The sequence below is a fragment of the Alligator mississippiensis genome, chromosome 12 (genome assembly GCF_030867095.1).
Source record: "Alligator mississippiensis isolate rAllMis1 chromosome 12, rAllMis1, whole genome shotgun sequence".
NCBI lineage: Eukaryota > Metazoa > Chordata > Crocodylia > Alligatoridae > Alligator > Alligator mississippiensis.
The window spans coordinates 50,969,819-50,992,343 of record NC_081835.1 but is presented as its reverse complement, the minus strand read 5'-3'; the positions used below and the strand labels follow the sequence as shown (position 1 = coordinate 50,992,343).

The 22,525-nt window shown below is 54.3% G+C and overlaps 1 protein-coding gene across 2 annotated transcripts in view; it reads right to left on the bottom strand.

Moving 5' to 3' along the window:
* The window catches only part of ABCA2 (ATP binding cassette subfamily A member 2), an 87,465-nt gene that overhangs the window by 35,548 nt on the left and 29,392 nt on the right, over positions 1-22,525 (bottom strand). For both annotated transcript variants that reach the window (XM_059715515.1, XM_059715516.1), the window contains exons 2-17: positions 20,740-20,833; positions 15,914-16,025; positions 14,198-14,364; positions 13,329-13,456; positions 11,717-11,821; positions 11,119-11,304; positions 10,496-10,714; positions 9,714-10,036; positions 8,384-8,543; positions 6,888-7,016; positions 6,186-6,353; positions 5,629-5,725; positions 4,781-4,954; positions 4,515-4,617; positions 3,727-3,841; positions 1,284-1,474 (exon numbers count right to left, since the gene is read on the bottom strand). In XM_059715515.1, the coding sequence (XP_059571498.1) occupies positions 1,284-1,474; positions 3,727-3,841; positions 4,515-4,617; positions 4,781-4,954; positions 5,629-5,725; positions 6,186-6,353; positions 6,888-7,016; positions 8,384-8,543; positions 9,714-10,036; positions 10,496-10,714; positions 11,119-11,304; positions 11,717-11,821; positions 13,329-13,456; positions 14,198-14,364; positions 15,914-16,025; positions 20,740-20,833 (2,471 nt within the window). The remainder of the gene's footprint in view (positions 1-1,283; positions 1,475-3,726; positions 3,842-4,514; positions 4,618-4,780; positions 4,955-5,628; positions 5,726-6,185; positions 6,354-6,887; positions 7,017-8,383; positions 8,544-9,713; positions 10,037-10,495; positions 10,715-11,118; positions 11,305-11,716; positions 11,822-13,328; positions 13,457-14,197; positions 14,365-15,913; positions 16,026-20,739; positions 20,834-22,525) is intronic.

Sequence of the window (22,525 nt, the reverse complement as noted above, 5' to 3'; positions counted from 1 at the left end):
CCCTGGCGCACATGCTACAGCATGGCACACAAGGCCATTTTGCTTGGCATACCACAGCCAGCCCAGGCTCAGGGCAGCTGCCACCAGCCACGGAACTTGAGCTGCTTGCAGGAGGTGGTGGGGAGGCTGCAAGCCTTGCTGCAAGCAGCCTGGGATCTGTGGCAAGCAGCAACTGCCCAGAGTGTGGGCCAGATGTGGCAGGTAGCTGGGAGGCTGCAAATGATGCACCAGGGTCTGGAGCCCCGGGCCCAACTCTGTGGCCAACAGTGGTTGCGCATGTGCCTTGGGATGCAAGGCTGGAAAAGGGCCAGAGGCACTGCAACTGCACACCTCAGGGAGCATAGCGGGGAAGGGGCCAGGACTGCACTGCCAAAAGAATTGGGCCCCTTGCAGCTCCCCCTCTTTCCAGCCTGGCACACCAAGTCCAGCTTGCCGGGTTTTTTGGCACTCAGCTAAAAAAACTTTGCCGACCTCAGCTTTGGCAGTGACATCTGAAGGGCTCTGCATGTTCTAACCAGAAGTACAAATGGAGATTGCTTCCTTGCAATCCTCAGCCCTGGCAAGAGTGTCAGCCTGCCCACACCCCCCAGATCCTGCAGACATCTGCGTTCTTCCAAGCGCACCCACATGCGGCACAGGAATACAACAGCCTTGTCCATCACACAAGACTCATGCTCGCCCCATCAATACCCTGGGTTGCTCATTAAGGCCAACTAAACAAGTGGCCAGTGTTTCTTTAACCATACATGTTGAGCAGGGGTCTCCTCCAGTTACATGGGGGGAGGAGGAGGAACTCCATGGAAATGAAGGGAATGACATCTTCAGGCCTCCAGCCTGTCTGTTCCACCTCCAGCTGCCAGACAGTCCATCCCATCGCTGGGCGCATATGCAGGTGGGGAAAGTATTTGCTAGTCGTTCCCTAGTTCTGCTGCTGGGGTCAGAGCCTTAGGATTCTTGTACCAGGGAAAGGTCTAGTTGTTGCTCCATAATCTCTTGTTGCCGTGTCCATCATCATGGGACCCACTGAGAACAACCCTGGGTGGCCCTGTATGGTTACACCTCTGGCTAATCCCACTCTGCCACCTTCAGACATTCTTGGCCCCAAAACTCTCCAGGGGCAGGCAGCATCAACATCAGCTCTACTGCATCCCCAGATTCAAAGGCCAGTGCTGGCTGTGCCTCATGTAGTATGTCCCTAGATGCCTGGCCCCTCTGCTTCATCAGCCCAACAGCTACAGCCCCAGACTGTCAAATTTTGGCCCTGACCAGCCACCAGAGCTCACCAGAACATGATGGTAGCCACAGCATAGATGGCCAGGAAGAGCCAGATGATGAAGACATCACTGTGCATCAGGACTTTGCCATACTTGAGAATGGCGGTGAGTGCTGTGACAGAGATAGACAGCTGGACGAAGCCGGTGATAAACCAGGCCACCCAGTGCACTGCATTGTTTAAGCCCATCATCTTCATCACCTGCAAAAGACAGTGTCATGCTTTATCAGGGCATGTGGCAGCAGGGGTAATTTCCATAGGACAGACCCCTATACCGCTAGTGGGACTCCTTCCCCAGACGCAGGGTGCCACGATGCCTTGGCTTTGTGCTGACTGGAACCTGTGACCAAGGTGGCAGCTCTGCACCCAATGCCCTGCACAAATCTAAGTAGGGTTCTGCTGCCCACGTTGGTCAGCCCAGGATGAATAATTGGAGTCTTTCCCCCTAGTTCGTACAAGTGTCCTGTGCACAGAAAGAGCACTTCATGCTCAGACTAAGACTTGCAACACAGCCAGCCATGCCAAGGCATTAGCTGCTTGTCCAAGAAGGCCCAGCACTGCTGCTGCCCTATCTTTCAGGTGGCACCAAAACACCAAGCCTGCTTCTCGGCAAAAAGAGATCTGATCACACCAGACAGCCCTTTGGAATCCATGCTGGGAGCAGAGAAGGCAACCATGGCAGCTACAACAAGCATTCGAAAACCATCAGCATGGACCCACAAGAGCTGAAGTTTGTACAGAAGGGATGCTCCATGGGGAGAGAATGCTGCTGCTTTCCCACAATCTCCTGAGGGAAGCTTGACCATCCTACAGCATGTGAATATGGTACCACCAGAAGCATGGAGATGTATGTGCTCTGGTGGCTTGGCCCTGGTACCTGCCATGTGCTGCCAGAAGCTCTGCAAAGTCCACTGCACTGCAGGCAAGAGCTGGCCAGACCAGGCTGAGGGAAGCAGCAGCAGCTACTTCAGAGGGTAGCTAATGGGGTCCTGGCACGGTCTCCTCTGCCAAACAGCCATGCCCCATACTGGCAGCACCCTGTCACAGGACACAGTGCATCTGGCTAGTCTGGGCACAGATGGTTTAATTGGGGGTATGGTTTCTCCCGGATCTGTGGCACTCGTGCTCCGGAGACAGAAGCCTGGGGAGCAGGAGCTGCATGACAGCCTTTCCCACAGAAGTGCCCAGCCATCCAGATGTATCCGCTTTGCTCAGTGAAGTGTTCCAGCAGGGGGAAAGCCCTCCTCAGCATCCTGCCTCTGATGCACTTGGCAGAGACAGGACAGAGCTGCCCTCTCAGAGATTTACTGCCAGCTCCTCCTGGCACCATGCCTCAGCAGCTTCGTCATGCTCTTGTTAGCCACTGGAACCTCTTCCCTGCAAGCTCCCACAGGCAGGTTTAAGGCTGAGGAGCCAACACCAGCCAAAGAATGAAGCACCAATGTTCTCTGGGAACAACTACCAGGCGATGGGGGCAGCAGCAGGGCAGGGAGGATGGACGTGGAATCCTAGGCATCCAGACTGCAAACACAAGCAGCTCAAATAACCTATGCCCCTGGTCAGCCAGGGCTGCTCTGAGCAGCAGAGAGAAGAGATCCCACCATTCCCAGACAGCCAAGGTGCTCTAGAGATCAGGACTCAGGGCTACATCAGTACTGTTTTGGGCTGCTATTGTACAGGCAACCCAGAGATGGCAAAAACTGACCCTGCAGGCACTGTCAAGCCCAGATGACCCCAAAGAGCAGTTGCAGAGCTCTAGAGCAATACCAGGGAGGATACTTGTTTGACAAACCCCTGGGCACTGCAGTAACCCAGGTGACTACAGGGCACAACGCAAGAGACAGATCCATCCCTGGTAGTCTCTCACCAGCTCTGAAGGAGTTAACACTGGGGAAGAATCTGGACCGGTGTCCCCCCATGCCCTGGTTCTGAGGCCACAGACAATAGATCTGCACTCATGCTTGCTTGCATCCATTTTACACCAGCTTCAACAGCATTACACCTGGTTTACATCAGGAAAGGAGAGTCCAGCTGCAGGTTTTACCTGTTATGTTTTGTCCAGGGCCCACAGCCCTTCTCCTCCCTCAGACATTGTAAATGGGAAAATGGCCCCCATTACCAACCCCTGTGCTCAGGACAACAGACCATCCCACCACTGCCTGGCAGCAACAATGGGCTAGATGTGGAAATGTTTTGGGGATATAGCTTCTTTCATTGCAAGGTGGCAACAGGGGTGCAGAGACCAGCTTGCCAGGACTCACAGGACACTGCTGGAGAACCCAACGGCCCACCCCATGCCATTTACTGCATCATTTACTGCATGGGTTTCAGGGTTATGCCCCACCTTCCCCCACACTGTGCGACTGAATGTTCTGTCAGTTGCCCTCCTTCCTCCCCAGTGGGCACAGTGGACAGCCATGGTCCCCAGGAAGAACCCACTGCCACATCCCCACCTCCTTCAGGCGATGCTCCTTCTCTGCCACAATGTGCTGGATCATCATAGCCACCGAATAGACCCAGGAGATCACCATGCACAAGGGCATCATGTGCTCGATGACAAACAGGAAACTGGGGAGAGAGGCAGCAAGGCATCAGAACCCGTCCTGACACACCATGAACCCTGGCACCCACAGAGGATGGCAGCCACATGACGACAGACAGCGGGGACCTTGCACCATCACGCTGGGAGGAAAGGGAAAGAATCAGAATAGGCTGAGTTGGAAGGACCATCAAGTGTGTCCACCTCCCTCTGTTGCAGCCCCAAGAACCACTCTGGGATGTCAGGGCAGAGATCAGGCATTGCCACCATGCCCAGATAATTCCTTTACAAGCTCAGATAATTCCTGCTACAGTTCACCTATGCTGAGGGAGTTACTGGCGTATCTAAGGTCATACAGCAGGTCTGAGAGACAGCCAGTAGAACCCAGGTGCCCTGGCTCCCAGTCCCCCACTTTAGCCTGCAATACTCTGAATGTTGCACCTTGCCCAGGCCATGGTGGCATTTGCTGTATAGTGCGGCATTAATGCAACGAGCAAGGAGCCAGCAATGGGATATTGAGGAGAGCAAGCAGCAGGGCCAGCTTGGCTGGAAGGAGTGCAGATGCCAGGCCTGTTTCCATGAGATCCTAGGAGCACTATCCAGAGGGGCCACCTGTCTTGGAGCAAAGGAGTCATTCTACTCACTGCACCCCAGCCCTGTCCTTGCCCATCATGTCTGTCCCATTCACCCAGCATTACTCACTCATCCCTGGTGTAGCATGGGTAGGGAAACATCTGCACATAATTGCCAGGCTCCACCACGTCATGGCCCACAAAGGTGTTGATAAGGGCCCGCTCCATCATGTCTGGAGAGAAGAGGCCAGGAGATAAGCTACATTAACACAACAGGGCAGCATCACTCAGCAGAGCAGCATGGAGGGGATGTTGCAGTGCACACTCCCATAGCAGGCTGTGCTGGCCTTTGTCCCAGTCAGGGAGCAGCAACCCTACCAAGGTCTGTCTACTCACCCTGGATCCACACAAAGCCATAGAGGAAGTAGAAGCGCCCGCCGGTGTTGGGGCCGGGCCGCCAATATGCCCGGCGGATCTCGTTGGTCTTCTCTGTGAAGCTGGAGTTCTGCCGGATCTTGTACATCACATGTGGTGGGAGGCTGCCATCCTTGTTGGTCTGGAAGATGACGCCTGAGGGGAAAGCAGCAGAGGTGGGGACATTTAGGACGCTGGAATTCATCCCAGCCAGCTCCATGGTCAGTGTTTATGGGGATGGGAGCAGAACACTGGGGAGCAGGCTCGCATTTCTCCAAGGGCCAAGGTGCAACATGGTTGCCTATTTGAATGGCTCAAGACAGCCAGGGCAATACCCAAGGAGGGTTAAAATCAACAAGAGTCCCTGCTGACACCTACAGATTTGGGACCAGACCCCCAAGGCAGCAAGAGACAGACTCTTCAGCAAGACAGGAGGCACTAGGAATGGGTACTTGACAGTATATGGAGCAGCTCTCAAAGCTTGGCAAGTGCTACTGGATTGAGACCTATGGTCACACCTAGGTCCTCACCATTCTATAAATAGGGAAACTGAGGCAAAGAGACATTCCTCACCCCAGCGAGTCAGTGGCAGAGGCTGAAGATCAAAGGGCCTTTCTGCTTCTAGGCCCCAGAAATGCCCAAATTCAGCTCTGTACATCTGGAAGTGTGGGGAAAAACCTGCCTGGCATCAGGCTGGAGGGAGCTTGAGAATCAGTGAAATGGTGAAGAGACACAAGCTGACAAGGAAATTCAGAGGAAATGAGCAAGGCCACGTGAAAGGTGATAGGAAGAAAGGGAGAGGGAAGGAGAGCACAGAGCCAGGGACCTACTGGCAAAGACAGTGACGTTGTCCTGATATGCCTGGTTCAGCGTGTAGTTCACTATGCTCTCCTCATCGGGGAAGCCCTTGAAGATGTCCACACTGACCTGTCAGGAAAAGAAGTCCCATGAGATCCTGCTGCAGCCACAGCACCTTGGACTGATCCCTGCTCTGCAGGGGGACCAGGGCACACCCTTCCTCCCCCTGCCATCTAGTGGGGATGACCCACACTCCACTGCCATTATGTGCAGCCAGACTTCCTGCTGCCACGGCCCTGCATTTCCCATTGGCATGGCACCTTACTAGCAGCCAAAGCAATAACAGCATCTACTATGTGCTCCTGATCTGTCTGATCCCGATGTAATTTACATGCCTGTTACCCAGTCATTTATATATCCATGCCCAGTGAATTACACCCAGGCACATGTTAGTTTGCCCATGCCCTTGGATAACTAAGGCAATTGCCAAGTGCCCACGGGAGCCTGGCTATGGAGACAGCAGCTTTCCTGGGTATGCCTGACACCTGGCAGGCTTAGTCCAGTTCTAGGGAGCTGGTGCTGCCCTCACCTTTGACATGAAACGCATCCAGCCACAGGCAGCATTGTCGATGGTGTCCAGCTGCTGCAGCAGGGCACTAGCATTGGGCAATGAGAAGTTGCCATCAATGAAGCTGCGGAGAAGGTCATTGTCTGAGACATTCAGGATCTCGGGGTGTTTGTGCAGGTCAGCAGTGAACTGGAGGTGAGAGGAGAAAAAGTGAGGTAGTGCAGACAGCTGGGTGCCCTCCACCCTGCCTCCTCCTGCTACTTCTGGCGCAAAGTGGCTGAGGGTCCCACTGCCCCCACTTTGCAACAGGCAAGCTGGGCCGAGCAGGTCATGGGGCAAGCATTCAGTCAGCCTTAGCAACAGCAGGATGGGACCCAGCTAAGATCCTGCCCCCTCCCAGTCCTGAGAGGTCAATATAAAACAAGACACTGGTCAAGCTGCCCATCACTCAGCAGCAACGGGCAGGTCTGCAGGGTGGGATCCAGCATCTAGAAGAGAGATGGCTCTGACACGAGTCCCCTGGGGGAGCAGCCCCCTTTGTAAAACACTCGCTATGTTGTGGCAGCAGTTACTGATGCCAGAAACTGCCTGGATGAAGCTGGAGGCTAGAAGCCAGAACCAGTCACCTGCAGGCACTTGCACAGATCTTACCACACTGTGGTCTAGCCCATGTTTCTGCCTCATTCCGGGCCCATCCCCAGACCCCCTCAGCATCCTCCATACCTGCTGTAGCCAGCGGATCCGTCTCTGCAGTTTTCCCTCCTCTAGGAAGCCCCGGATCTCTGAGGAGATGTTTAGCCAGACCTTCGCATAGTGTGTGACATTCCCAACGAAGGCAAAGGTCTCGTTGGCCTGCAGCAAGAGAGGCCCCAGGAAGGGTTATTGAGAGGAGATGTAAGCCCGTAAGCAGCTTCTCCCAGCCCTCCCAGCACAGATCAGACCTGTTTATACTAAGTTAGATCAGTGCAGTTGGATCAAATCCCCAGGGCAGATGCTGTCATTCACACACAGATTGTTCCAGTAGAACTACTGCACCTTCAGTTCATGCCCAATCTTGATCCAAATTCACTTTCAGGTGAGGATAAGACCTTACACTGGTCTAACAATAGGTCAGGTTGATTTTGTTCCAGTCTACTGGGCCAGGTATGCAGCCTTCTGTGACTGACTAACAGCAGTCTTACTGCCTCCTTACTGCCTTGGACTATCATTTCTGCTGCATTCTAGTCTTTCCACCCTATGCTCTCCAGAGCAGGGTCTTTATTATCCTTCTGTGCACATACAGCACCTGGTACACATTGGTCCTGGCTTCCAGATGCTACTACAGTATCAATGGTAACAGACCAACCCAAGCAAAGGTTGAACTGGCTTCAGTATAGCTAAGTTTAGAGCCTGAATCAGCACCATTAGAGCCATTTCAAGCCTATTTAAACCACTGCAGCTTCCCCATCACAGATGAGGTCTTGGTGCTGCTCTGCCAGAGCTGGAGAACTATAGCGAAGGAAATGTATCAGGGCAGGTCATCACCGCTAGGTTGTTTCCACATGCGCAGAGCGGGCACACAATGACACCAAACTAGCATCCTCCTTGTTGGTGACTGCCAAGCACCCTGCCCTGGTAAAAGTACCTCTTGGGGAAGCCAGGCCTAGGAGATGGGAGATGGGCATTGTGGGCCTGCCCTCCTGCTCACCTTAGCAGGGCTGGGACTGTTGGGGTACAGAGGGGCGAATCACAGAGAAAATTAACAGTGCTCCAGAGATGGAACAGACCTACCCCAGACGGGGGCAGGGCTGGAAACACTCACTGCCACCTGCATCTGCTGGTAGATGGTGTACTGAACTCTGTCTCCAGCCCCAACATCACAGCCTGTCAGCTGCAGGAAGAGAAGGGAAGGGAATCCCTCCCCTGCCTGCCCCCTTCCCTCACTGGTTTGTGTTTACTGCACTGAGAGTCTTAATTACTTATTGACATGGCAGAGATCAATGGGCCCCCAGGGACTGATGGGACAGCTGAACAGCCAAGAACTGGAGAAAGAACCATCCATTAAACACAGCTACTTCAACATTGTCACCTGCCGTGAGCTCTTCTCTGGACAGGTGCAAGCTTTCCACCCCAGTTAAAAGGACTGAGACCTACAAGGCCCAAGAGACACGGTGCTTCAAGGCTGGTAGCCTGCAGCTAAGCTGCCCTAAGGGTGCCACCTGAGCCAGCCAGGCCCTTACCTTCAGGATGACCTTGTCCACCTCTGTCCCAACTGGAGCATAGAGGATCTTGGGGTTGCTAGTCATGAGGTGTACCAGGAGCCCCAGGTTGCGCTGCTCCTTGCTGGTAAAGCCCAGAGAGCTCATGTTGCCCTGCTTCAGTGCCTCAGGCTCAATTGTCCTGGAGGAGAAGTCACAGTCAGTCACTTGCTGAAGGTTTGGTCATGGTGTCCTGCTTTAGGCAGTCTATGGGGGAGCCTTGAAACACACGGCCAGTGCTCATGGGGTCCTGATCTGCAGGGGCTGTTCACTCAAGGACAAAAAGACAATGCCCCAGCACCAAGGCCAGAACGGGCTGGCCATCTCACAGCAACGCACCCTGCACAGGGGCTCCTGGACAACTGTTGTAAGCTCCAAGCTGCATTGCTGGAGATACAGTCAGAGACTTGCTCTGTCCGTCCCATCCAGCCCCGCACCTCTAACCCCAGTGCCAATGCCCAAGAAGCAGCTACACGGTACAGACCCAGCTCCTCCCTGTGGGAACTCAGCACATCCCATCCACCCAAGCCTTCCGGGCACACGTTTCCTCATTTACTGCAGGTTCTTCTCTGAAGGGGCCACGCAGGGCTTACCATGAGCAGAGCCCAGCCTGGAAGGAGCCAGTGCTTGGCAATCCCTTGCAGGACATGGTAGTAGGGAACTTTCACATCAATTCACAATGCTGGTGCATCCAGAATAGGGCTAAGTGACATGGAAACCATCCCTCAGCAGGGACCTGGGCATGGTGTGAGGACCCACTGAGGCAGCACATGAGGATGCAGAGTGGCATGAGTCAAGCTTGTGAGCCCTGGGGAGGGAGTGGCAGGGTGGGTGGCTCCCAGCACAGATATTAGTGCAGGCAGCAGGGCAGGATTCCCTTAGCCTGTTTTGAAGGGAAAACTACAGAGAGGGGAGTGCAGTCCAAGGCCCCAGCTGACCTCTCCTGCCTGGACCATGGGGATGGACAGGACTTCCCACCTCCCACTACTGGGGACAGTGACTTGCCATTGGACAGGGCCCCCTGCCATCCCCACCAACTGCAGCCAGAGCCAAATGGGACACTAGGAGATCAGAAAGGCCCCTCCACAGGCTGGACCCTGTGAATGCCCAGAGGTCCCAGCTCCTCAGGCAAATAGGCTGTGGCCTGGATCCTGGCGGAGGCTGCAGGCAGTCCCAGACCCACTGCTGCCAAGTCACTTTGCTCTGATCCTGTCCTCTGCCAACCCAGGCCTCAGCTCCCATAGTGCCCCCTGCCCCCATCCCCGCCTACTCTGCCCAGGTCTGTAGTGCTTTTCAGGAGCCAAAGTCTTACCGGTTGTTCCCACACAGGATGGGCTGCAGTCCTGCCCAGAGCTGCACGAAAGCCGAGCACTGGCCCTGGGGGTTCTCCCCAACTGGCTCGCCCTCACCCTCCTCCACGGTGGAGTTGGTGCCGGCCGTGGAGTTCCCACCCCAGCTGGTGCTGTTGGCTATAGGTGGGGGAGTTTTGCTGGTGCAGGCACCCTTAGGCAGCAACTTGGCCAGAGCCGAGAGGATGTCCACATCCTTGAGAACCTTCTCTATCTCCATGAGATCCTCCAGTAGGGCATGGAGCCGGTGTTGGGCAGCCGTGCTGTTCACCTCATCCAGCTTCAGCTGAAAAACCAAGGTTGGGAGAGGGGTTAGCGGCTTGCAGGGCTCCCCAGGGCAGAGATGTGGACCTAATAGTGATCATTGCCCACAGACTTGAAATTCAGAGGTGTAGATGATGAGCCTGCAGAGGGCTGAGTACCTGCCCCATCCTCACTCTACAGTCCATGCAAAAACTACCCCCAGGCCATCAAAACTCAGCACAACTTTGTACCCCCTTCTTCCACTGCCTCCAGTTTGCCCACTGCCCCTCTCCTGCTCCCCAGAGCAGGCCAGTCACCTGTGTGGAGATGCCTGGTTTCCCTGCAACTCTCCCTCACCAAGCCAGGGTCAGCCACTCCCTCATGTCATGGGGTCTCAGTTGCCCCTCCAAATCCTGTCAGTGCCAGGCGTGTCAGGGGAGCAGTGTGGGAGTCCAGGGGGAGGAGGAGCCCGGACGGCAGTCCTGGCCCTATAGGCACTTACCCTACTGGCAATTTTGTGCGTGTCCAGCTGCTCCTTGAGCTCCGTGGCCAGCTGGGCGAAGCGCTCCCTGCGAATGCCAGCACTCCCATTGCAGACCAAGCCCCGGTAGCCCCGCAGCCAGGGTCGCTGGCTATCACGGACGGTCAGGATCCGCCTCAGCTCCCCCTGGTTCTGATCACAGGTCAGCTGCTCCAGCACTGACGGCGTGAAAAGGATGTTCTGTGGGAGAGGGGAGGCACATCATCTTCCCCTGCCCAGGAGGCAGGCATCATTAACCCTGGCTGTGCCAGGGCCTGGGTCAGGGTAGGACACCAGCATGGCTTCTAAAAACCAGGCTGAAAACAGGGCAGGGCACTAGAAAGGATCCATTCCTAGCATTGTCACCAAATTACTCTCTGCACTTGGCCATGAGCCAAGATGGGGAATCCAGAGAGCCACCAGAACCCAGTCCAAAGAGGAGGCTAAGACACAGCTGAGGGTAGCAGTCCTGGCCAAAAACCCATTAATGGACTGGGGGGTGCCTCTCCTTCAGCGTGGGGCTGTGTGCTTCCTAACCCTATTACATCAGAGCTGGGCCCCACACTACCTCCCTTATGCCCCCCCCCCCCCCAAACACCCCTCACCTCCATCTCCTTCACAAAGGCCTGGGGGCTGTAGGAGTCAGAGGCCTCAGAGGGGGAACCAACAAGGCCCAGGGCCTGGGACAGGAGGTGCAGCAGGGCCTGCCTGTGGATAGATCGCGTGTGGTTCCTCAGAGCCCTGTGAATCAGCCCCTCCTTCAGGTTCCTCCAGCCACCCAGGAGGCTCTCCTGGAACAGAAAGGGGGAAAGGGCGAGGGAGATGGCTGGTCAGCTGTGGAATGAAGAGCACCCCACCAGGCACTGGAGAGGATGAGGTGGGACAGAGCTGACAGACACAAACCCCATGTAGCCTCCACAGCTCTAGTCAGTCAAAACAAAAAGAGCAGCTTTCTCTGCTCTTTCAGCCTCCAGCTCTAACCAGCCACAGGTGAGGTACAAGGAGAGCTCAGGGAGAAGCAGGAAGAAAGGCTGGAGTGCTGGATCTGGCACCTGGATCCCACTCTGATGTAGTGATTGGAGATGGCAGCTCCATGCCCCTGCCTTACCCAATAATGAGGCCTTGGAGCTAAAGTGAGCTCATGCATAGTCTACCCCAAGATGCAGGGAAGGGTAGAAACAACCAGGCAAGAGACCTCCTCACCTCCAGCTGGAGGATCTTCTCCCCAGCACTGAAGCGGTCCCACGGCTCCTTCTCATGGACATCCTCTGCCGAGGAGGGAGAAGAGCCAAAAAACAAGCGATACACCTGCAAGGGGAGAGCATGGAGACTTGATGGTGGTCTACAAGGACCTCCAAGGAGAAGAGATTTCTGAGGCCAAAGGCTCTAGTCAAGACAAGGCTGAACAAAATCCATTATCTGGAATCCAGAGAAATCTAGACTGAAAGAAGGCATGAAATTTTAACCCTGGGAGGGTAATCAGCCATGGAACTACAGGGAAGTGGTGGGCTCTCCATCACATTGTCCTTAAGGACAGATGCTTCTGGCTAGGCCAGGACCTATCACATCAAGTGAGGTCCTCTGGCCTATGCTATACAGACCAGACTGGTGGGAACCCTTCCCTCTACTCAGGACTTCAGCTGCTCTAGGAGAAGCAGCTGCAGAACCATCCCTCCTGCACCATCAGTCCATGACCAGTTGTTCAGTCTAGTAGGGGGTGGCAGACCAGCAACAGCAAGCCAGAGCACTGTAGCCACATGATGCAGGTCACCCGGCCACCTCCACTCACCGCCCACAATCACTCCAGGAGGGTACACCCATTTCAGCTGATGGGCGCCATTAAGCCACATGTTGCCCAAGACATGACAAGGGAAAAGTGCCATTGTATCAAATGGCTGCTGGGTGGAGGACACAAAGATATAAGATCTAGCTGGTGCCACATGAAGCCACGGCCACAGACCCTGTAGCTGGCTCCCCAGCCAAAGCCCAACTGTCCAAAGTGGGATTTCTACCTTGCCTCCAGAAGGCAATCCAAATCACCTGCAATTCCTCACTAGCAGACATCTTTCCATCTACCCTATTCATCCCATCTCCATGGTGGCAGTGTGGACCAATGTACAGTATAGGGCAGGAACCAAGAGATCCAGCTGTTGCTAGCTGGGTAAATAAGTGCCGTGCCCACCCTGTGCCTCATTTCTCCCAGGTGTAAGAGGGGTTCCCCTACCCCTGTTTCCTCTTGCAAGCACCATGGGGAAGGAAAAGCCTCGTTACAGACTCTGACCAAATATCAAGAAATGCACTAACTCCTGCTCATTCCAGTGCCCACAACCCTCACACATCTATGGTCAGGTATCACACTACTGCCTCACACCAGCTTAGCATAGGGGTCAACAGCCTATAAGCCCACAGAACCACTAGACGCAGCCTGCAGCACTGGAGTTTCGGTGTTGGGGGACCGCAGTGGTATTTGGCAATTGGGGCTTTGCTTGCATCACACTGAGGATGGGAACTTTCCTGGGCCATGTTACATCTGGGTGGTGGAAAGAGGCAGCAGCAGACAGCAGTAGTGACAGGAAACAGGCCTTAGCAATGACCTGCCTAGGACCACAGCTGGGCCATTCTGACCTATGCCACAAGACACTGCCAGCCACTGCCTTAGCCAGATAAAGGGATCAGTTGGGATTGGCTTGAGCATCTACAGACTCGGGGAGCTCTCTCTGACCAGCACTCTGGAGGACTAGGCCTCAAGGGCTTCCACATGCTCTAGCACTGCAGCAGTACTCTTCAGAGATGGGTTCCCTAAATGGGCACGTACCTCTTTGAGGTTGATGTTGGAGCCCATCAGCAGCTCGGCTGTCTCATTGGGCAGGGAGAGATTCTGGGTGAGGAAGTGGTGAAGTTCATTCCTGTCCTTTGCTGCAGAGCCCAAGGTGAAGCCAGATGCTGATGGGAAATGAGAAGAACAGGTTAGAGACTCATGGCTTCTATGGAGCACATGGCGAGGGAGCTGGGACGGACAGTGGCTGCAACAGGGTGCTGCTCAGACTTGGGGAGGAGACACAGCACCACTGAACTGGAAGGAGAGCCATGCCCAGGAATGCTGGGGCTACCATGCCCAATTCATCATCATCATCCAAAAGATACTGAATCTGCCCTCTCTCCTCCCATCACCAAGTAATTTGGGGCTGGGGGTGGAGGGAGGGTGCTGCTTCCATAACAAACCTCAATGGCAGATATCACGGGGTCCAGTTCTCCTCTGGACTGGTAGGTTCCACAGGTTGAAATCTGTGGATGATTATGGCCCCGTATACACCTGACTGCCTTACTTGGGGTGTGCGTGTGAACATATTCCACTCTGTTACATTCTATGGATGCCCAGAGTGCAAGTACCCCTTGAAACATGCCCAGAGTGCAAGTGCTCCTTCCACTCTCAACCAATCTCTGGTTGATAGTCAAACATGGCCTCAAGCTTCAGCCCTGGCTCTGATGCTCAGGTCTGCAGTCAGAGACACGTGGACACAGATCTGGACTCAGAGGACCAGGCCTCTTGCCCTGAGGACTTTGCTATCAGCAATATGGTTATTCCCAGGTATTCCCCATCCACTGCTGGAGCCAAGTCCCTGGCTTGCCAAAGGCAGCTTTATCAGGAGAGATGGGGGGACTGAACCTGCAGCCTGCACCTACCTGCCTGACTGCTGAAGTGGGTCTCCATGGAACTGGGCTCACTGCTGCTGAGAGACTCTAGGCGACGGTGCAAGGACTCCAGCTCCTCCTCCAGCCCTGGGTGGTCTGGGTCAAACAGGTTGCTCTCCTCCACCACCTCATTGAGCCTCTCCAGGAGCTGGGTCACCCTGAGGGCAAGTAGGGAGGCTGGTGTGAGGAAGCATGGGGCACAGCACCACTGCCGGCAAGCGGGCAGGCTGACAAGTGCCAGGGAGGAAGGCAAACACGCAGCCAGGTGAGAGGGCTGGCACTGGAGCACGTGTCAGTAAGCGAGTTTTCTTCCTCCCTCCCCACAAAAGGTGAGCAATGGAGCATGTGCATGTTGCTGGATGAGATTCCCTGCTCTCTCAGATTCAAGGAGGGGAGGTCAGCCACAGGAGAGAAGCAGGATCCCCCCACCCCACCAGGTGCAGGTTTCCACTACCCCAGGAGGCAGACAGATGTCCTTGGCTCGCTGCACACCCCCGGTTGTACAGCTCAGCCCTTCCCGACTGCCCTCTACACTCTGCTGGAGCCGGCCCGAGGCAAATGCTGTGACTCATTCAGCAACAGCTTGCAACCTCATCTGCATTCAGCCAAGCAGGCCTGAGTCAGCAGTGACAAGTGGGACTCCCAAAGCCAGACAGCTGTCCAGGTCCCCTCTCTGGGCACTGGCCTGCCAGCCCCTCTCCTTGTATAGCTCTCCCAGGCCTCCCCGAAGCCCCAGCAGAGCAGCAATACTCTGCAGCCCCTGCAGGATACAGGGGAAGGGGAAGGCCAGCGGGGTATACTGATGAACGGGTTGAATGGGGATCATAGCCCAGTGATTGGCAGGGGGGTGGGGCAAGGAAGCATATTGACAGGAGAAGAGAATAAATAAATGCGGCCAGGAACAAATGGAAGACCATTTGTAATGTTCAATGAGATCAGCATCAGTGGACAAGATTTCATGGTCAGAAGGCCGCATCCACAAACAACCTGCTCTTCCCCCGCTGTGACGCACCGCTTGAGACCGGCACAAACGGGAAACTTGGTGAGATGATCCCTTCTCACTATAGTCTAGAGGCAAACCAAAGCCCCAGTGATTGAGAATAGAAAGAAGTTCAGAAAGCAAAGCCAAACCAGGTGGGAAAGCAGAGGAGCCATTAAGGCTGGAGGCCAAGGCACGGAGGCAGCAGCTGGGACCACAGGTCATGGCACCGTCATGGTGAATGTGAAACAGAAAACAAAACCAACTTGAACCTGACATTCAGCAAACAGAAGTGATGCATATTTTCACCTCCTCAGAGGAGAAGGCATGCCACCAGCCAATGCCAGGAGAGGGCAAAGAACAAAGTTTAATAATGCTTTTGGTCCTGATAATACATGGTATTCATGCAGGGATCTCCATCAGGCAAGATTCAAAGTGACTTGTGAGCAAATAATCCTCACAGCTCTTCTGCAAAATGGGGGTGGGGGTCAGGGGGGAGCCAGCAGCCTCACTGCATCGGAGGTCTGGGGAAAGGAAGTGAGCAGCAGAGCAGGCAACAGAAGTTATATTGGGGTCCTATGCTTTAGCCATGACGCTGAATCTCCTCTGCCTGCTACAGCAAAGTCTTAAAAGGGTTTCTGTTTAAATCCATAGCTAGACAGCGCATGCATGCATGACAGGTAGTCATGGCCAAGGAAAAAATACAAGCAGAGAAGGGGTGGACTCACGTGGAATTGGAGTACTGGAGGAATCCGAACTCATCTCTCTGCCCATCAGGACACAAGGACTGCATCACGGGCAGGATCCCAGCAGAGGTGAGAGGGGCTGCTGTGTAGAAAGCTGGAGAGGGAGACACAGCACGAAAGAGAGGGAAGATATAGGGAGACAAGGTAGGAAGAAGACAGAGACACACACCGAGTTCAAGAGAGAAGCATGAGTGCTAGATCAGTATGGTTATTGGCTAATAAGTTTTCTCCATCAAGTCAAAGGAGGTCAGAGGGTAAAGGTCAGAGGTCATGGAGCCCCACTTCCTTTGGCACGGTCTTCCATTAGCTGTCCTATGGGGCTGCTCTCTGGCCTCATTGCTTTTCAGGCCTCTGGGCATCACAGGGCACTTCCTGCTTCCCCACACCAAACCAGAACCAGTCTCCCCTGCGTGGCACAGCAGGTCACACCAGAGAGGTGATCACACTCCTAGAAAGAGATGTGTAGGGACCCATATTCACTTCTGCTTCCCCAGAGCACTTATAAAGCCTACCAATTCCAGCCCTGAGGACAAGGAAGCTGGTGGAATGACTTCTGACATTTGCCCTAGAGAAACTGCAAACCCAATGGCTGCTCTGATCAGCCCATTAGTGAATCTCAGACACAGTTTGATTTGCAGAGAGGAGGAAGAGGAGGAGGAACAGGGACACTGGGTTAGGGAACAGGCTAGTAACTGACAGCACTAAAAGCTCCCCAAACCCTGTCAAATGGGCCACCTCACATCCCCCCACCAGGGGCCTCAGTCTGCAGCTGGTGGAGATGAAACACGGGAGTTTTCATAAGAAGCAGAAACTGAGGCAGGTTGGGGAAAAAAAGCAACTGGGAGGGAGACCTGGAGAAGAGAGAGGAGAGCTGAGAATATCAATCAAGGCACCTATATCCTAGATGAATATTCTCACAGGCAGCCTTCCCCCTAGCTTCACCGATCAGGCAGGTATGGTAAAGATACAGCCCTCTGCCCCATGCCCACAAGGTCTCCAGAGCCACCCCATCCAGCCAGGCTGTGCTGACGGAGCATCCCCATCTGCCTCACTCTCCAGGCCCCAGTGTCGTCATGCAACTGCCGTTCCCAGCACAATCCCAATATTTCAAATTTAAGAAGCGGAACAAATGCGCTGCCGAGTGTGCGCTAATGGGCCCCAGGTGGGGGAGGGCACTGATTAAACATAGGCCATTAGCAAGCAGCGGCTTCCCACCACGATCATTGATAACGCACACTGAGTGCCCCCTAGGGACACAGCTAGGCTTGGCTGGCGCTTCTTTCCACCATGGCCTAGTGTGCCAGTTTTGATGGACTAAATAGGCCCAGTGAATCAGAGGTGTTAGCATGACCCCATCACTGCACTGCCGTAGACAGCAGGGCCAGGGTCAGGGCTGAGTGCAGAAGCCCTTGGCTTGCTTAGTCTCCTGGCAAGCATTAGCATTGAAAATCATTCACCTTCTATTAGGCAGGCAGAAGAGTGGTGGAAGAGTTGTTAGAGCATTCACCAGGACGCTGTTAGGCCAGGCTTTCGTTTTAATGCTAAGTTCCTTATTCCCACTAGGTGCAGGATCTTTCTAAGGGAAGAGCCCCCCCCCCATCAGTCAGCCTTCCAGGCTCCCTTAAATAGGGTCATCACTGTTTTACTTCACTCATGACAGGCTAGAGCTAGAATCAGGCCAACAACAGTAACTCTGGTTCATGGGAACTGGGGCAGGCCAGATATTCCACCTTCCCCAAATCCCAGGCCTTGACACCACCCACAGTGGAACTAAAGCTGAAGAAAGGGTTGTGTTCCTAATGGAAATGCAAAGAGGCAGGGACTGGTGAAGATGCTCATGCAGGCCCACATCTTTTGGGGCCAAACCTCAACCAGGCTATCCAATGCGGGATGTAGATTCAGTGAGATTCTGGTGGGAAGGAGCAAATTAGGCAGGTTAACAGCCTGTAGCAGCACCAGCATATCTGGGAAATGCCAATATAGTGATATGGCATCTAGGACAAGCCAGAAGGGTCTGACAGGAAGGGGCTTTGCACCACACAGAAAATAACAGGCAAGACATACAAGTGGGTATGCACCCTGTGGCTTCACATCCAGAACAGCCATGCTTGGTAAACCCTTATGGGAGCATTGGGTTGGGATTGTCTCTGGGACAACTCATGCTATAAACCAGATTCATATGAAAAGACGAAGGTTGCACATCTCAGCTCTCCTTCTCTGGGATACATCTCATAGACCATCTATACCAGGGCCCATCCACATGCTATAGCCACGTTGTTTCAGCATGGTCCAATCTGGTCATGGAAGTAGCATCTTCCTGCATCCCAAAGCCCTGCATAGAGCAAGGTTCTGGACATTATCAGCATGTGCTTCAGTTGTGAAAACTGCAAGTGCAAGTTGGGCTGCATATATGTGGGGAACAGTTATGCTCTTTGTGGGTCACCCTAGTGGCTGTCATCACAGCACAGACAAACCCATGGGATGGGCTCTGGCCAATATGCCCCATGACGCGCACACAAAAAAGCGTGCCAGAGAGAGTAGGTGGTGCTTAAGTGCTGATTCTGATCCTGGGTAGAAGAGTGCCTCAAGGGTTAATGGAAGGGGGAGCAGGCTGGGACAGGGCATAGCTGCTCCTTGACTTGCATGCACAGTGGTCCACGATAGCTCCCTGTCCTCTGTGGCTGGAATGGCAGGAGCTCCTCCTCTTTTAATGCTAGCACAGCCCAAACCAAACCTGGCCATAACTCCAGTCAGCCACAGCCAGGTTCAGCAAGTGTTAAACTTCAGACAAAGCCTGGCCACATAACAGGGGTCAAAGAGAAAGAAAAAGAAAGAGGATGAGGAGATAGCCAAAGAGCATTGTAGCCATGAGCTCCATCAGGCCAGCACTGGAGGATTCTGGGAAAGTTGTCAGTATCCGATGGTAGCGATGGCTGCAGACCACATACATAGGGTCTTCCTGCATTTGCGTGGCCGTGGTACACTTATACATGTTCATCATCACCAGTCCCACCTCCCCCCCCCCTTGGGCAAGGAGACAAATGCAGGGGAGTAAATCAATGTGTTAGTCAAAGTAGTCAAGAAAGCTGGGCCAACGGCTGCTGTTTCCCAGAATACTTTGCTGGAAGGATTGGGGATGGGGGAGGGGGAAGCGCCAACCCAAATCAACAACTTACAGACTGGAGCATGCAGTAGCAGCATGGAAGACAGGGGGTGACGGTGGGGAAAAGAAAGAGAGCGTGTGTAAGAAAAACAACAACAAAAACAAAACAGAACAAAAACAAAAAAAAAGAGTGCATGTCAGATGGGGAGACCAGAATGGGAACAGTCACAGCTCGAAGAACCACAGTGACAGCATGGCATCAGGGCGCTCTTCATCGTCGGTGCCAACAACCCCTCCACGTGCAGCACCGGAGCCCACTGCAAGGAACAACTGAAACACAGGCTCAGATCACCGTTACCCAGCACCACAGCATTTTTGCTCCCAGGGCAGCACATTCACACATGCTTAGGTGCTTCCGCTCTGCTCCTGCACTCGCTCTTCGTGCTTCTCCCTGCCCTTCCCCAAAACAAAATGCTATCCAAAGCCCCCACTTGGTTTCCCTAAGTCACCCAGGTGTCAGCAGGGGATGCAGAGAGAATGGATCTGGAGAGGGTGGGTTGCTACATGCAGGGGACAGGAAAGGGTGTGTGGGCTACCTGTCCCACCCTTTTCTGCCATCCTGGAAATCTTTGCCTGGCCCTGCATTCAGCAGTGACTATTCCTATTTGCTTTTCCACTCCACGCTGCTAAGACAATGTCCGACCCGGCAATGCCTGCCCCCGTACACCAGGGCCCCAGTGAGATGGCCCAAGCCTGTGGGTAGCTTCCAAGGTGCCTTGCCTTGCAGTGCTGCTTTCCTACCAGCCAGAGGCTGATTCCCACATATCTGGGACTTGGCTAGAGCTGTCTTTCCAATGGGGCTGTGGCAGCTCTTACCCACATGGGCAGTGGAAGAATCCTTGAAAGTGCCCACCCCAAGGTCTTGGAGTGGTCAGCTTGGCCATCATTGGAAAGTGACTGAAAGTCAGGCTGGATTGAACCAAGGCATAGCTTCACTTCCAAGTTAACGCAGGAGACTGGCACTGGCTCAGGTGTCAGCAGCCTTGCCACTCAGCCAGACCAGTGGGCCCACAAGATTGCTGCACAACAGGGCTACCCCTTCCCCACAGTGCGTGTCACTAGGACTGGAGGGGAAACATCCACACAGTCAGCTGAGCCATTCTTTTTCCCAGGGACCTGTGGGAGAACTGTACCTCTGGATACTAGGGGGCTATCAGCTGTCAGGTCTAATGGTGCCAATTAGGGGCATAAGAGGTGTCAGACTCCCCTCAGTGGCAGTCCTCAAAGGCTGCCCTGATGAGCAACCGTGGCCCAGGCCAGACCACAGCAAGAAGCGACTCCAGAAAGGCAACATAGGAAGAGGAGACAGACTGCTCGTTTCCTGCTGTCCAGACACCCCCAATGTTATCGGAGAGCTGCCCCATAGCCTTGCTGAGGAGACTGGGAGGACAAGTGTCTACTGAACATGTCTTAAGCCCAGGAGGTCACAAGGCCTCATGCCTTGGCCTTGGTCAGGAGCCCAGCAGGTCCCACAATGTGGGAGCCTTGGGCCAGTTGAGGGCTCTTTGGAGGCTCAGCTAGGCACGATGGAGGCAACGAGTGGGTTTTTGCCACCTGGGTTCTTCCCTGTTATCCCCCTCAAAGCTGAGGTTTCCCCAACCAGAGCATCCCAGCTCCTTCCCCACAGCCTCTTGCCCCCACTCACCTTCCTTCACAGGGATGGTGGGCTTCTTCTGCCGCAGCCCCAGGAGGATGAAGAAAAGCACCAAAGGTATAAAGATCTCGAACGCCAGCACCCACTAGGAAGAAGAGACAAAACAGACATCATAAAGCTCAGGGAGGTGCCACAAGGCAGACCGTCTGCCCTCACCCTACCAGGTCTGTAAAAACCCATCTAAGGCGTAGTTTCCAGAAAGCTAAAATCTGCTCCTCATTTCCTCATAACTAGGGGGAACATCATTATTTTAGGGAAATCCGGGATAGGGGTGAGGGGCAACAAAAGGCATGCACATACACATGCACACACCTCGGCCTGCAGCTCCCAGGAGCAGGGCTGGGTAGGACAGCACGGTGTGTACATAAGCACGCACATACCCTGACCCCGCAGCTCCCAGGTTCCTATCAATGCAGGACTTTTGCTTACATTTTCTCTAGTGACTGGGATGCCGAGACAGCCTACAAAACCTGGGATTGTCCCAGCCAATCCAGGACGTCGTCACCCTGCCCAGAACCAACCTCTCAGCTGTCTCGCAAACCAGACTTCAGACTACAGCACAAATCTCAAGCAGGATGAATTTGGGGTCCTTCATCCTCTCGCTCTGCTCCACAGGAAGAACCTGCTCAAGAACTAAACTAGCTGGGGAACTGCAGGGCATGGGAGGGAGGAGGAAGCACCCCTTTTCTCAGGTGCTAGACCAGGAGAGGCAGGCTTGCAGGTTGCAGTTAGCAAGTAGGGCTGATGCAGGGAGTCACAGGGCAGCCTGTCAACCTTTACGTTGGCACCTGTGCTCCTGTGTACAGCAGGTGGATCAATAAGCCCTGACCAGCAGCAGCTAATCTCATCAGCACACAGGAGTGGAAGTTAGACATTAGCAGAGATTGTGCAGAGCCCTTGCTTATGTGTGTGGCCTTAAACATCCAGGGCAGCAACAAATCCAGTGGCTCTGGGCTGGGCCTGGGGTGTGAAACACTTAGCCCTGGGATGCAGGCGAAATCCAGGCCAGGTCAGCAACGGCTGGCCAGCACTCCCAGCTGGCCTGTATGAGCTGAGCTGGGGGGTCCGAACATGGACAGTCATGCTCAGGTGTCCACAGAAGCCAGCTGTGCGTGGCTATGAACACACCCATGCAAGCCCACAGGTGGGCTATGGATGCAGGTGCCTGTGTTTTGTCTGCAGAAAGAACCAAGGCAAGCCAGGCCTGTGGCCCTCCATCAGCCAGAAAGAGAGCAGCTCGTGACTGGCTTCAGGCTGATGATTCAGCCTCATCCAGGAGCGGCTGGAAGGGAAGGACAAACGCACGAAGCACCTGCAGCTCAGAGCAGTCCTCAGAGCAGGCTGGATGGAAGCACCAGCTTCATGTTGGGGTCACAGCCTGCTTTGCCCTCTCCTTCCCTCAGGAAGGAGCTGCAGTAAACACAGCAGGTCTGTGCGTTTTAATTCAAGAGCTGCACAGCAGCAAGGCAAGGAGGGGCCAGAGCCAGCCTAGCTCCTTTGCCAGGCAGCCTTCTGGCGGCAGCCATGGGATCGCAGTGTGCTCATGGCCTTTTCGTGACCCAGTATCTAGTTCCTGAAAAGCTCATTTCCTTCTCACTGTGCACAGAGCAGGAAGCATTGTGTAGTGGTTACAGCATGGGGCTGACAGCTAGGAAACTCTAGTTCTGTTCCCTGTGTTGATCTGGGCCAAATGCCCGAGCTTGGTATCTGTGCCAGTCTCCTCCTCTCTGCAGTGGGGTGTGCAAGGTTCACCTGTCACACAGGTAATGCAGGTGAA